General features: G+C 52.9%; 2 protein-coding genes across 9 annotated transcripts in view; one reads left to right on the top strand and one right to left on the bottom strand.

Moving 5' to 3' along the window:
• Positions 1 to 90: 90 nt before the first annotated feature.
• BRI3 (brain protein I3) lies at positions 91 to 12,047 on the bottom strand. The gene is made up of 3 exons (XM_015294285.3): positions 11,372 to 12,047; positions 10,138 to 10,252; positions 91 to 479 (listed from the first exon to the last, which is right to left on the bottom strand). Exons 1-3 carry the CDS (start codon positions 12,030 to 12,032, stop codon positions 347 to 349), a joined length of 909 nt encoding a protein of 302 aa, XP_015149771.2. The 5' UTR covers positions 12,033 to 12,047; the 3' UTR covers positions 91 to 346.
• TECPR1 (tectonin beta-propeller repeat containing 1) overlaps positions 10,502 to 15,373 on the top strand; it is a 25,818-nt gene continuing 20,946 nt past the window's right edge. For 6 of the 8 annotated variants that reach the window (XM_046900595.1, XM_015294267.4, XM_025155314.3 and 3 more), the window contains exons 1-2: positions 11,812 to 12,066; positions 12,521 to 13,690. The gene's annotated coding sequence lies outside the window, so the exon portion shown is untranslated. 8 annotated transcript variants of the gene reach the window in all.

Here is a 15,373-nt window from a genome sequence, read left to right as displayed (position 1 = left end):
CCTTGTCTGTAGCAAGGATTATTCACTTCACTTGCACACTAACCACGTTATCGGACACGTCAGTCACATATTTAATAATCCAGCCACAAGTTGAGGATTGCAAAAGGAAAAGCAGTTTTATTTAGTTTTCAAGAGGTGCCACTAAACATGGAAAACAAGTTCGGTTTTCATGTTTTGCAATGCACATGCTCATAAAAGATTAAGTTTAAATTACATGCAAGAGACTAAGTTTCTTCACACTTTACAAAACAGGTCTGAAGCAAATAAAATGATTGTACATGACATTTACATTAGAAAGAGTACGCTAACAGTTGTAGCTTCCATAGCACATCCACGGTCATCCCACTTAGCCAAAAGCCGCCCCGCAATTAGGGCATCTTCGCTGCCTCAGTGCAAGACAGAACAGAATCCCAATTGGAAAGAACACAATGGCACACAGAACACCGAGGCAGGTGAAGGTGTCCTCCAACACGCCAACCCTGTAGGAATGGAAAACAGACCGAGTCAGACACCCACTGCGTTTAACCCAAAGTTCCTTCTTTGTGCTCCGGCACTCACTCGGAAAAACACCATTTCATGCAGCAGAAGGAAGTGCAGTGCAGAGAGGAGGTGTTTCTTCCCTTTAAAAGGCTTTTCTGCTCATAGCTTGCAGCAGAATTACAGCGCTTACAGAAAACCAAGCAATTCTCATGTAATAAGAGCAAGGACCGCAGATAAGACACGTGAAAGGTTTAATTCAAACCAGCATCTCAGTTCCAGACAGCAGCTATTTACCAACCACCAGTCCCGGACTGCTACAAAAGATGCCACTACGCCTCGGAGCAGCTGCATTAATTACAAACGTCGCTTAACACACGTGCACTAAAGAACACACACAGGTTGCCACCTGCTCACACTTTGCCACCCAACTACACAGGAAAAACAGCTTAACTTCAGAAATGTGGGCAGCTAGGATAAGCAGTCAGAACCCAGAGCTGAGCAGAACACCTGAACAAGGAGGGTCCTCCGACTGCCTGCTACAGTGAAAGTCAGCGGGAGCGGAGCTGAGTGACCTTGCAGCACTCGCTAGCACAGGCAAGGTGCCAAGGCCCGCAGGTTGTTTTTTCCCTACACAGTGCTCACAGACACCTTGCTGTACAAGCAGCGTGAAGGAAAGAAGATGCAGACTTTGAGACCGTTCCCGTGCTGCAACTGTTTAGAACTTTACATCTTGTTTAACTTCAGAGCCATCTCCCTTCCCCTCAACTATCCTAAGAAGCCAAAGTCTTCTCAAAGTGCTCCCGACACTCCACTGCTTACTGAAATCCTAAGCTGAACACCAAGCTCCGGATCGGTCCCCTCCTTTGATGAGCTGACTTCTGTTCACTGAGTTGTTACAGCAGAATTTCTCCTTGGTACAGAAGCATTCTCAGAGTACATAATTCTGGAGAGCTCCATTAATGCAACGAGACCACCGCCGTCATCGCCGCACTGATCCTGCTCTGAGCACACACAGTCCTGGCTCAGACCCGCAGCCTCTGCTGCTCACTGTGGCCACCCCTGTGCCCGCAGCACCTCTCACCCCTCATTCCCCACCAGCTGGGCACTGCTCAGCTGTGTCTCTGGCAGTGCAAGCACTTCCATTTGCCACAGTTAAAGATTACACTTGAACTCCACCACCTGCGTGTATGGAGAGAGAGCGGAGCACTGAGAGATGGGCTCTGCAGAAGCGTGCAGCAGTTACAAACAGATCTGCAGGATCTGAGCTCCTACCACAGCTCTGACATGACGCAGGTTTTGCAGAATTAGTTCCAGTGATGCAGGTACCCACTGTTTTCCACAGCTTCATAGCACTTCTTCCTCTTCAGGCACTGGGAAAAGCTTAACATCTCCTTCCAGCCCCTTTTATTCTCATACCTCCATTACCAAATCACAAATCCAAATATCAACATCAGCTTAAAGTCCAACTTAAACTTTACCTGTGATGCTGCCAAAGCCCATAAAGCCATCCCTCTCCAGGATGGCATCTCTACATTCAGCACAGGGTGCAGTCAGCACACGTAATGCACAGTGATTCTGGTTTGTCCCTCACAGGTACTGCTGGTAATACAAGCACTACCAAACACATACAAAGTACTCTGTACAACTGTTCTGGTATCAGTACCGTGTTCTCCAGCTGAAACAAAGGTGTGTGCAAGAATGGGGCAGAAGGTAACAGCACAGCCATGGCTCTGTAAATAGATGTCTTTTTATCTTCTGCAAAAGCAGAGGGCAGTCAGCACTGATGAGACCTCAACACAGGGCTGCTGAGGCAGAAAGCTGCTCAGGCCTACCTGCTGGGCTCCCGGATTTCATTCAGCTGCTCTTGCCACGAGTTGCTGACTGAAAGAATGGATCAACTTAAAGCTCAGAATCCCAATTCCATTTCTAATTCTTCTACTACAAGTTTTGACGCTGACCATTAACTAGAGATGTGGCAGCAGCAGCAAGAGCAGATTTCTTGGAGACAGGATAGCCTTTCATGCAGTTTGCTGGAGCTCTCTTCTGTAGCCAGGTTTGGCAACCCTACATCTCCATCCAGCTGATGCTACAAATGGCTCCAATGGGGCTGATGAACACCACCAGGCAGCCCTTTTGTGCCTGCAGGCTTGATGACAAGAATGCCAGTAGGTTTATGAGGGTCTCAGAGAAGGCTTCGTCCCCCCCCCCGCCCCCCCCACCTGGAACATAAAGCATTTCTGCCCCTGCAGTGAAAGTGCTGACAAACTACACTGTGTGCCAGCAGACAAAAAGGAGCCAGAGCATCTCTGCTGCAGTAACGCACCCTCGGTCTGGCACACTGGCCACTGACTCACAGCACTTGCCCTGCATCAGCTCAGCTAACGGTACTCTCAGAAAGTACAGGCACTGGAGGTGCTCTTCAGTCTGTCCTGTGCTCGGCTACAACAAACTCCCGCCCAGATTCCCATCACACCACAGGTGGCTGTTGCCCTTCTCCTGTCACCACAGAGAATTTCCCATTAAACTGAAATAGTGGTGGGAAGAACAGCCAGAGGGGACAGACAGTACAGCAGGAGAAAGAAATGTGGAAAGAGTCATTAAAAAGTTATCAACAGAACAAGTCAGCACTGTCACAACTGCAGGAAAGGCAAATACACTACCAAGGCACATATTTCGCTGCATACACTCTGGATTATTAATGCTTCATCCAGACTTCTGTGTGCAGATTTGGAAAGCTTCATCACAATTTCTTCACTGCGGCACATCCAGACACTAGAACTGAACAGTTACACTGTAAGGGACCCTCAAAATTAGACTGTAATTAAAGACTGTGCTGTAGCCAAATACTGCATCTGGTATTTGTGGAAAAGCACGACTTGCTGAGCACCGCAAATAGAGATCAGTGGCAGAAGCCGGGGAATGCCAGGTGAGGCCTCTGCTTCTCCCTGTGCACAGGCTAACCAGGCAGCACACTACGTTAGCAGAAGGGTACAGACACAATGTAGACATCTCTAAGTTAATTAAGACTTAGGCAGTTTTCAATATTACAGATCCATCCAAGGAAGGCAAAGTCCATTTCCAGGCCTTTCGATGACACAAAAAGCATTGCTTTGGAAAAGGCACACGAAGTATGCAGCACACAGTATGTGGAGGCTACCAAACTCCTCCCTGTCTTGCTGTTACTCTAACGGCAGCATTTCAGTTTGCACACACTGAGCATCCCCCTCCTAGAAGCATTCAGCTCTGGCTTTGTTGGTGTCTGTGTATCTTTTCCTCGTCTGGTAAGAATTTCATGGTAAGCTCCTGCCCGGGAGTCACCTCTGTGTCAAGCAAGTCAGTGCTCAGTCAAGAACATCAGCAGCCTCGTTGTGATTTGGCCTCAAGGAACACGGGCAGTGGTTAAGCACCGGGGGGCTCATCAGGGTACTTCTGCTCAGCCTCACGGAGCTGCAAACCCAGCACTGAGGACGGCTGTCCAACCTGTTACCATCAGCCCTCGGAATCAGCTTGCAAGGAGCCCAGTCCTCCACTCGGCAGACGTCCCTGACACTTCAAATAGAATTTCCTTCAAACGCTTCCCCTAAACATGGGGATGCAGGAAGTGCTCTTTGGTCACGCAAAGTGCCAATTAAAAATAAAACGCAAGAAATTGCGATCAGATTCACTGCCAGCAGCAGAACCAGAGGGACACAGTAGCGGGGGAGCACCGCCAGCAACAGCAGCGACAGCAGCTACTGCAGCCATGGCTCGGGAAGCAGCAGGGAGCAGATGTGCCCAACCTGCAGCACAGCACAGCACAGCACAGCTGCCCCTCCAGGCCACCTCCCAGCACTGCCGCAGCTCTGTTACCACCACGGCAGTCACTCCGTGAGCACTTTCTGGTCTGTCAGTTTGTGTCAGCACCTAATTTTAGATGAACGCTCATCCAGTCACCGCCCCTGCTTAGGGAGTTACTAAATGGAGGAGGAGGAAAAGACCTTCTCATAAAGGGGAACACAAACATTTCAGTATGTGCTCGTGTACCTCAGTGGCAGGGTGATCAGATTCCATATTCACACTGTAGATTCATTAACGTAACCAAGTTTTGTTCTACGGCATAACCACATAAAAGCTGATTATAACTGCACCACTCCTCATCTAAAAGGGGAAAGGTTTATTTATACTGCAAGCAGTGTCCAGGATTTAAGCTATACTGCAGCTGCCAGCTCCATAAGGTAAGGTCAGTTATCCGCACTGACGAGCATTTAATGCCAAATTACTTCTCAGGCAAATCTTTTCTTGAAAGTAAGTCTCCAAACATGGCATCAACACTCAGGATCAGAGAGACAACGCTGAGATTTGCAAACTCAACATCAGTGCAATTTAACACAGGCACTTTTTAGACTTAATGCTACATCACAGCATTTAAACATATGCTTGTCAGCATTTTTCATCCTTCATTAAGTGACAACCAAGGCCCACCCCAATCAAAGACAGCACTCCAGGTGTGTGATCAGCCCTGCAGGGCATGAGAAGAAACTACACCTCACAGACAGGACTCTGCAGCTGTCTCCCACGCTGACCAGACCCATAAAGCAAGTGCAGATCTCAGAGCAGTGTCCCATCCTGGCCACAGCGTTGGCAGAGTCTTTAACTTCAGATTTCAGTGGAGGCTGTCAGGAGGTGACAAGCAGGAGAGATTTGGTGAATAATAACTGTGAACAGGAAAACAGGGACAGCTCCTCTTTGTGCCTACCCTACCCAATGCAGCAACAGCAGCTATGTTAAGCAGTTTAAATTTCACCTGTAAGCAGCAGCAGCAAATGACAGTAATGTGTGCCATTACTGAGTATGTATGGTATGCTGACAGCTTTACTTTCTTCTACAAGAGCCGCCAGCTCCTCCAGCCCTAGCTTGTGCACACCGAATGGCTGTTGATCTGTGTTTTCCCTCTCTCACCTGCATCCGAATTACTGCACCTCTGGTTCCCTTTTCACCCAGCAAACAAGACCAGGCTCTTCCTCCTTGCCACCAAGATAGCCAGTTGTCAGAATGCAGACACCCACACAAAAGGGGACACGAAGACAGAGCTATCAGCTCTCACAGTGACTGGATGGGAGCTGGGGACCAGATTATTTCATATATTTCTAACTTCTTATTTAAAACAGTGGCTTTTAAGGGAATAGGTTTCTGCTGTACCTTTTGAGCTGCATAAAGCCTCGTTTATCAAAAAGAGATGTGTTTTGATTATGTTCCAAAACTCAGTTCAAAACAGTAGCATAAAAATCCTCAGCAAGTGCAAGAGCTGCACTGTTCTCACGTGGGACCCCACTGAGGGCCTCAGCACCTCCTCCTGCTGGCCTCGGGCAATGGGCTTCCTGCTAAGCAGCTGCGTGCCTCCGCTCCAAGGCAGGGAAAAAGTTACAGCTCTGCTAGCCAGTAATGCCAAGAGGCACTCGTGGCTTCTGCTCAAGTCTGCTCTATCACAGCTTCCTTCTTTGCAGTCACATGCATAAGTCACTGCTGGATTTCATGCCCTAACTGCTCCAGCCACCAAATTACAGCACAGCAGGGAAGAACGCCCCGACGTGTCTCAGCAGCAAACCTTCACAGAAAGCTGCCTATAACAAAATGGAGCTCCTTCCATTCTCACCACAGGCCCGTCTTCTTTGTGACAGAAAGCAGCGTCAGGAGCTGCCGCACTATTACAGCTGCCCCTCTTCAGAGCAGCCTTTTAAATGCTATTTTCAAAGCTGGCTTTGCTCACAAGATTCCAAAGGGTCTCCGCAGCGCAGCGGCCACAAACCGAAACCCACAGGTTTTCTTTAAGAGAGCATATCTGGCAAACAGCACATCCTTCAGCTCCCTAGAATACCTAGCTGATACACATTGTGAAGTTATAAAAGGAACATTTAGTTAATATTTAAATAGATTTATTCTGAACAACCACGGAAATCCTGTACCCTGAAAGAGCTTCTGTCAAACCACACACAGCACCTGCGATGGAAATAACCGGAGTGAAACCAGGAGACTGAAATTTTGCAGGAGTTCAGCATTGAAATACCATTTTCCTCGAATGTACTCCCTGAGCGGTGATGCACCCAACTGAGTTCAAAAAACAACCAACAAAACCTCTGAACCTACTCCTTTAGCAAGTGAGAAACAAGGACAAGCCCCACAGCCCGTGGCAGGAAGGCGGCCCCGAGAGATCTGAGAATAAGGGAGGATTTATTACATCGCCTCACTCTCCAATCCCAGCAGAAGCTTCAGTATTATTACAATCTGGAACCCACCATAACCCTTCTCAAGGAGGTATTTTATAGCTGTCAGAACACAAAACCACTACAATCCAGCTGCTATATATTTACCCCTCATCCTTTCCTTCAAACAACTGAGAACTTGTTAAATAGGAACATCAAAACCCACCGGGGCCAATCATGGGTTCTGCCCCAGGTTCTGGAAGATCCCCATTGCAAACTTCAGGTAAAAGAATGCTTTCACAATTTTTAAATAGATCTATCTTCTGTTAAGCAACAGGAAAGCAAACACCCCTCTGCAGTTTGTTCTACCACCACCAAAAGACAGGAAAAAAGAAAATGGAAGTGACCTGAAGGGAAGCTGCTGAACTGCAATCTCCAAGCTGGAAAGACAGTGACACGGCTGAATCTCAGTGGGGGCTGTAACGACTCAAGCTGCTCTTGGGAACGTAAAATAGTTTCTAGTTTCAAAGCCAGACTTTGCCAATCCTTACATGTCAGCTTCCTGCAGTAACAGTGACAGCATTCTGCATCTCAGTTTGATCCTCTGTACATCAGGGCTGGGTTGGAGAAAGAGCTCACACTGAGCCAGCAGTGCTACAGCCAGCCTAGACCTCTGAATGACACACACAGAACACGCAGCAACGCTCAAGTCTGTAATTAGAAAGCAGCACTGACCAAGGGTGAATGAGGATGATCTGGCTAATGGATAACTTTAGGCAAGAGGGACAGATCACGAGATGGGAGAGTCATCCCTCAGAGAGGGCAGTGCTTCAGAGGGTTGTTAGTTGTTTAAAAAGGCATTAACACGACCAGGGACACTGCCACCTATTCCTAGAGGAAGCTTCTGAAGATACTTGTACATATTCATTTATTTTAACTCATAGGACAGAAGGAGCCTGAAGATCACCAGCTAACCACTGCAGGATGTTACTTCCAAAATCACCTGCGACTCTGCAATGAGACGGACTGCCCAAATAACAGACCAGCACTGCATGTTTCTCCTCAACATCAAACATTTTACATCAGAACTGGTTTTCAGTTCAATCAGCACTACTCACATGCCATAGTGCAGAAGCCTGATTTGTGCTTCTGATGGCAGCAACTCCACCAGTGGGCTTCAGCTGTGTCAGTTACGTTCTTGGCACAGCCACAACCAAAGAGTTTTCCTCATGTTCAAAAGCAGATGAATTTCCCTAATAACTGTGCACAGTACCAAACCAGAGAAGTAACAGAAAGGCTGTCTTTGTAGCTTAATAAAATTTTTACACACTATTAACAACTTTTTATGTTACTGATGCCCTCTCAGTACCCTTCTGCTCAGTGTGGCACTCAGGATGTATCTGCACGTTGCATAAAATAGGTTTCCAGGCCAAGAAGTGAACTAGAACTACATTCAAGGTCTTGAGAAGTCAAAGAGGATTTTGAGCTGTAAGAGAATAAGCCAGTCTAACCTTTCAGAGCACCAAGCCTGCCTCCTCGGGATCCCATTAACAGATCTAGCACATGCTTCCCACCAAATCTCACCAGTTTCTCCTGCAGTACTAAAACATCAACTCCTTATCTCATCAGAAGACAATCAAACAGTGCTTTTCTTCCCTCAGTATTATCACTGAGGCTTTGACTCCTCTAAATAGCTAGGAAAAAGCATTGTGCAAAGAAGGCTACTACACCTCATTACTCAGTGCTGGTCCTTGGGATTCCAACCAACAGCACTCCATCAGTGCTGAGGAGAGCCCTGCAGTTCGAGCTGTGCAGCACAGTGCCTCACAGGAATGCCACATACAGAACTCTGGCTACCCCCAGCAGCACAAGGCTGATGACTGAAGGGAACTACTGCAGTCAGGCCACTTAAGAATGCCTTACAAATATTCAGACTCGCTCGTTTTCCCAGACTTGGCTAAAAGGACCCTAGACATAGGCGTTATACTTGCACATTATTCTTCCAAAAGAATCTCCTAGAGCATCTCATGATCGCTACAAGAAAAATAAAGCAACCCTCACGATACCAGCAGGAGTCCACCAACCCTGAGTCATCACAGATTACTTCCATATTCCTTTTTTTCAGATTTCTTGGGTTTAGGGCAGGTTTGTGTAACCCACCGCCTGCCTAACCAAGCAAGGCGTAACACCTCTCCTGTCTTGGCACACAAACATACAGCACTAGTGGGGTGACTCCAGCAGCAGGACTGACCACACTCTCCTCACAGCTCAGAGGCTACTTTCCCTCGCCGTTTAAAACATACATCTTCTGGATTAATAGCTCCAGCTGGTACAGGATTTTCAGCCTCAACTGGTGCAATTTCAACAGGCAGATGCTGACTCTCAAACGAGCACCAGTTTTAACAAAACCAAAAGGCACGTGGCACAGCTGCTGCCATCACAACCATCTCCATCATGTCTGTCACACTGAAACCTGACATGGTTTAAGCTGTTCCAACAAGTCTGTTTCCTGTGTGTTTCGAAATGGACCAGAGAAGGCTCAGATGTGCAGAAAACGAACCCCTTTTCCATAAGACACCAGAAGGGTAACTGATACATTCTGACAGAAGAAGGACCCTGCATTTGAGTCAGTGCTGGCCAAGCACACAAAGGCCTCAGCTGCACCAGCAGCAGTCAGGCTGCCTTCACCCATCAGTTAATACCCTGGGACAAACACAACTGAGCAGTGCAAAGAAACCACTGCAGACTCACAACACTACTGTGAAGCTGTCTGCCTTCTTCCTTTTCCTTGTTTTTTTTAATAACTTATTTTATGGCTGTTGATCTCTGAAGCTGTCCTTTCATTGCAATGCTAACTAATAGCTGACCGCTCTTTTCCTGGTTTCACTCAGATTAACACTTTGAACCAAACCTCTTACTCTCCATACGCTTCTATGGTACAGGGACTTCTAAAGTAACAGAACTTCCCAGCCTGACAATACCGACATCCCCACCCAATACTGCCCACGGCCCCGCTTGGCTCTGCGCAGCCTGGGCTGGGAACCAGGAGACTCAGCACAGTCCCTGCTGGAGAACAGAAGTGCCCACAGCCAGAAACCACAGTGTTTCACAATGAAGTCACGCTCCTCGCCTCCAGTGGTCACAAGTGCACCAGAAAGAACTTCCTAGCACCCCTTCTCCCGAAAACCCACCCTCTGCATCCGTCACTGAACTTCCTTTTCATTACAAACACAGCTTGCAGGCTTTCCTCCTCCACAGAAAACAGATTAATGTTTGCAAGAAGCCCACTGTATTGATTACAGCAGTCTTCTGGAGCCCACTAGGATAAACCACATTAGAGCACTGCAAAACTTCAATGCTTTTTTAGCTAATTCTATTCTAATACACACGGACAGAAAACCAAGCAATTATACAGATACTTCTCATCTCAAACACAAAACCCAGAGCAGTTTCTCTCCCAAGTAGAAGAGGGTTTTACCTGCAGGCAGGACAGCCTCCAACTACTACTACAGAAGTGGTGGCAGCAGGCTGCTGAATGATGGTGTATGTGCTCGAGTAGCTCGGCTGCGACGTCGGTGGAGGAACAGCATATCCTAAAATAAAAACCAGAGCTGAATCAGTGCACGTAAGGCATGGAGGGCAACGATAACTTGGTAGAAGGTATGGAAAGGGAAGGTGGAATAAAGGTAAAGCACAGTAAGAAAGTACCAAAATCAGAGCTGAAACATACTAGTCAGCAAACGCAACAAGAAAACCACTTCACAAATCCAAGCATCTGGTAAAATGTAACCATCTAAAAGGGGCATTAAGCTAATAATTAACTCCGAGTTTGTGTCAGTGCTGTTGGAACAGCAGGGAAAAACAGCTTAAACAAATGAGGACTGTGGATTTCAGTTCTGGATGTCCCGTAGCAACGGCATCCCACTCCAGAAACAGGTGAGGGGAAACAGAGCGAACCCTGCTCTGCTCCCAGCACACGAACGCTATGGCTGCAGGGAGGCGGCAGCGGCAGCGCGGCACAGAGAGAAAGTCCTTCCAGAAAACCCATGCTCTTAGTGAGCGCACGCAGTACATGAACTGCAGTTAGAAGACATAAACGCTCGACTACCACATTAACGTTAGAAACGAAGAAACCAGGGCTATTTGACGGGACGGGTAGGTGCAGCCACAAGTTGTGACGCGCTTTCCGCAGCACAGCCCGCCCTGGCTGAGGCAGTCCGGCTCGGACCTCTCCTGAACGGCGTTACGCACCGTTGAGGTCCCCGCCGCCCCACAGCGCGGCCACCAGCGGTCCGCACACGCCGCAGGAGGACGCCGCGAGGCGCGGCACGGCACGAACTGCCCCCGCGCCCGGGGATGGCCGAGCGCTCCGTCAGCGCCGCCCGCTCCGCCCGCGAGGCTCCGGCCCGGGGCCCGTGAGGAGCAGCGCCGCGCCGCAGCCCGCGGCACCGAAGGGCGCCCGCAGAAAACAACGCGAGGCGCAGCGCGTCGTGAGGCGCACGCACAGAGCGCGAGTCGCGTTTGTTTGTTTCCGCCCGCCCGCGTTTCCGCGGAGGAGTCGCGCCGCCGCTCTGATCCGGAGCGCCCGCCCCGAACGCGGCGCCGCTCCCGGGCGGACGGAGCCGGGAGGCGGCCCAGGCCACGGCCCGCCGCCCTTCCCGAGGCGCCCGGCCCCGCCAGGCCCCGCCGCGCCGCCCACGCCTCGCACCCACCTGCGGCAGCCGCGGCGCCCGGGTAGGGGTACGGCGGGGGCGGCTGGAAGCCGGGCTGCGGGGCGGGGATGGCGCCGTAGTTGCTCTGCCCGTAGTCGTAGCCCGCGCCCGGCGCGGCGGGGCTGTAGGCGGGCGGCCGCTCCTGCAGCAGCGGCTTGCTGTCCATGCTGGGCGCGGAGCGGAGCGGCGACCGCGAGGAGGAAGCGGCGCCCTCGCCTCGGCGCCCAACTTGCCGGGCGCCGCCCTCCGCCCCGCCCGGGGGCGCCGGAGCTCGGCGGCGGCGGCGGCGCGAGTTCCCCCGAGGCGGCGGCGCGGCGGGCGGGGGAAGGCGGAGCGGCCCCTGGCGGCGGGCGGCCCCTGCCCTGCGCCCCGCCGCGGGAGGGAGGGCGGGCGGCCCGTCACAAGACTGCGCCCCACGTGACTCCGCTCCCCGGCAGCGCGGGTGACTCCGAGGCGCCGCCTTAAAGGGGCCGCGGCACACAGCCGGGCGGCGCCCCTCCGTGCGTCCCCCGGGCACCGGCCGTGCACTGCCGGCAGCTCCCGCCTGCCGCGCGTCGCGGGGGCTTTCGCAGGAGAAGTGAAAAGCGCAAGTGCAACGCAATGCGGTGGCGTGCGGCGCTTCCTCGTGTGGGGAAAGACGCTTCCCCGAAGCGAGCGTCATGTGACGGGGAGAAATCCCCTCTCGGAGAAGCGAGGTTTGGGAAGAGTCGCGTGCCGGGGACGCGCGATGGGCGCAGCTCCGGGCTGTGGTCGGGAGGGGCGAAGCCTTTCCTGCGGGCGGGGGAATTAAAAACTCGGAGCCCGCTTCTGAGCTCCGCCGTCGGCTGTGCCCGCACCGCACGGAGCTCCCCGGGCTGCGCCGTGCCCGCGGCAGATGAGCCTCACGGGCTCCGAGCTCCGCAGAGCACCGCTGCGCTGTGCCCGCACGCTGCGGGGAGCGGGGAGGGTCTCTGAGTGCCGTTTCCCCCCCCCTCCCCCCGCCGGGGCTCACAGCCCGGCCCGGGCAGCAGCGACGGGGGGTAACGTTGCCCCGCGCTCACACAGCAGCCTCACCGCTCTGCCGGGCACTGAAACCAACGTCTGGCCCAGAGCCTGCTTGCAAATACCTGTTGGATTTTACAAAGCCTCCCTCCTTTTACCTCCTTACAGAACAGACGTCGCTACTGTAACAGCAGCCACTGAGCAAAGCTCAGCGTCAGGCACCGCCGGACCGGCACCCCCCGGGCACCCGCAGGGCTGTGGTTCAGATTCAAACCGTGTGGAATTCACAGAAAATACTCCTTAGCCTCTTCTCCCGATGCCCAAATCCTACAGAAAACAATGAAACTCTTGGTTTCATCCACTTAAAAAGACATCTGGACTAAGAACCACTAGCTGTATCAGAAACATGGTTGCCCAATCCCCTGCAGAATGAAATCCTGACAATAAAATGGTGCTTTATAGATAAATTTCACTAAAACACTCAAATCATCACAACGGTGCTGGGAGCAGCACTGCGCAGGGCCGAGCAACACAGCGGGCAGCTCTGCCCCGTGGGCACCAAGCCCAGGGAGGGGGCACGGAGCACAGAGCGGGGCACGGAGCACAGAGCAGGGTACGGAGCCAGCTGTGCTCTCCACAGCCACGAGAAGCCCCCGGTCTGACCCCTATCAGCCTGCCTGCTGCCTGTGAGGGAGGCCTGCAACAAAGGACAGCTTTCCATCCTCCTGCGTTATCTTTGGGATGCGCAATAATCGGAATAGTCTTTCTTTGCAGGTCTCCCCGCGTGGCGATGCGAACCGTCAGACGTGGAAGTTCTCATCTGTCTCGTGAGATTCCCCGACCCCCTTTGGCACGGCCTGGAAGGTGGTGTCAAAAGCGGAGCTCTCCCTGCCAACCTCCACCTGAGCTCTGTTTGCAGCGGGCTGCAGGCAGCCCAGCAGCACGTTGGGTGTCCGTCTCTCCCCCCCCCCCCGAGCCGTGCCAGGAAGGGTCCCCTCGGTCTGACGCTCCAGGCAAGGCGTTTACATCAAGGCTAAGCGTAACCCCACGCAAACGCCGTTTGTTCCAAGCGGGCCGGCAATCAGCACCCAGCGCAGGAGCCGCCCGCCGCCGCCCGAACTGCTTTCCCCGGGGAAGCGAAACCTCCCGGAGCCGCAGCCTCACGCCGGGCGCAGCCGTGACGCTGCCCGCCCACCGACGGCGGGGCGGCCATTGGGAGCGCGGCCGTCACCGCCCCGCGCCGCCGCGCTGCGGGGCCGCCGGGCCGTCGCCGGGCCGCGCAGGGGCGAAGCGGGCTCCGTTCCGCAGGCGAGGAGCGGTGAGGCCGGCGGCGGGCAGGTGAGCGGCGGGAGGGCGCGGAGCCCCGCAGGAGGGGCGCGGGGAGGGGGGCGGCGCGGCGCTGACAGCCGTGGGCGCGGGGCGCCTTCCCGGCCTCAGCGTCAGCTGCGCCTCGGCCGTTCCGGCCACGGCCGTAGCACCGCTATTACACCGGCGACGTGCGCTCCCCTGCGATGAATTAATGCCGCCTGCGTCCGTTTCGTGGCGGCACGAAGTCCCGCGGCGGCTCTCCCGGGCTCCCGGCGCCGCCGTGCCGTACCGCAGGCGCGGAGCTGCGCGTTCTGCGTGGAATTCTCCATCTCAGTTACGCCGTTAGGAAATCTCAGCCCGCCGCGCGCTGCCCCCATGGCAGCAGCTGTAGCCGTACTGATCGCGGCCGGCTGAGCTGCGGGGAGGGCGGCGGGGCTGCCCAGAAACAGCGGCGGCACCGCACGCACCCGGCGGCCACACAGCCCAGCAGCGTTCGGCTTCGCCTGCAGCACAGCCCGCATAGCTGCCGTTCCTGTGGGACTTCCCACGGTTCTCCTCCAAAAGCTCCGTCTCAAAATTTCGAAGGACGATACCCAGAAGCCCATTTATTTCAGCTGCCTTTAATATCTTAATTCAGTTGCATCTGCGCGGACGGCACTCGCTCCATCCCATCTGTAGTTTCCTACTTCATCTTTGGGATACCTGGAAATTTCACTCGGTTTTTGGAGCTGCTCAGGGTACGTCCCTGCCTGCCCAGCCGGCCGCTCCAGCAGAGGCCTTCATGTGTGTATTTGTCCTCCTTTAATACTCCTTTAACGTCTGACTCCATCGGATCATCGCAGCGTTATGCACGGTGCTGCCTTCCCCCCCCACGTGCTGTGCTCCAGCTGCTCAAGGCTAAGAGCCTATTTCCCTCTGTTACAGAGACTGCTTTGCAGGCTTTTCGGTGCAAACACTGCCAGCTGTGTCTTCATGGGCTTTGTTGTCCCAGTGACACCACATCGCTTCCACCTCATCTTTACTTTGTTCCATTCCGTTCTATTTGTCTTTCTGTACCAGCCCACTTTGAACAAGGTAGAAATGCAGACAGAGCAGAAAAGGCAGGTCCAGAGTGAGGTCAGCTGTACAGCCCTACTTCTCGCTCCTCTTTCTTAAAGACAAAATTATCTTTGTCTTACTGCTTCCCTGTGAGAGTTCACATGGAGATCCACAGCAAGATTGTCCCGTGGGAAGGAACTGCAGCAACGGTGCTGTGGAGCCTCAGAAGAGCACAGAGCGCCGATACTCCCTGCAGCAGCAACAGAACAACCCAGAGGCCAAAACTGGAGGATTCCTGTATCCATGCTGCAGCAGCTGCCAGGAGAATTTTCTGACCTTCCTGGCTTCACTCATCTCTGCTGCTACATATTTTCTTCTCCCTGTTACCTTTTTTCCCTGCCAGACCGGCTTTGCAGGCACTCAGCAGCAGCAGCACCTGGAATACATGAATTCCAGCAGAGCAGATGAGTCTTTGTGTTCCCCCCGCCTTCTGAAGCCCCCTCCCTGGCACCCTCACGAACTCAGCAGGCAGTTCTGACACTGCTGTGGCTGTTTCCAGGTTCTGTGTTGTTTCTCTCTGCTGTTCAGGCACGGTGCATCACTGCTAACAGCCCTCAGAGAGCAGGCAGGTTTGAAAGCTGCCATTTGTCAGCTGAGAAGCAGTGTTCCATTGTG

This window comes from Gallus gallus, chromosome 14, assembly GCF_016699485.2.
Source record: "Gallus gallus isolate bGalGal1 chromosome 14, bGalGal1.mat.broiler.GRCg7b, whole genome shotgun sequence".
Taxonomy (NCBI): Eukaryota; Metazoa; Chordata; class Aves; order Galliformes; family Phasianidae; genus Gallus; species Gallus gallus.
The sequence above is the reverse complement of the archived record's forward strand: the minus strand, read 5'-3'. Positions and strand labels throughout refer to the sequence as shown.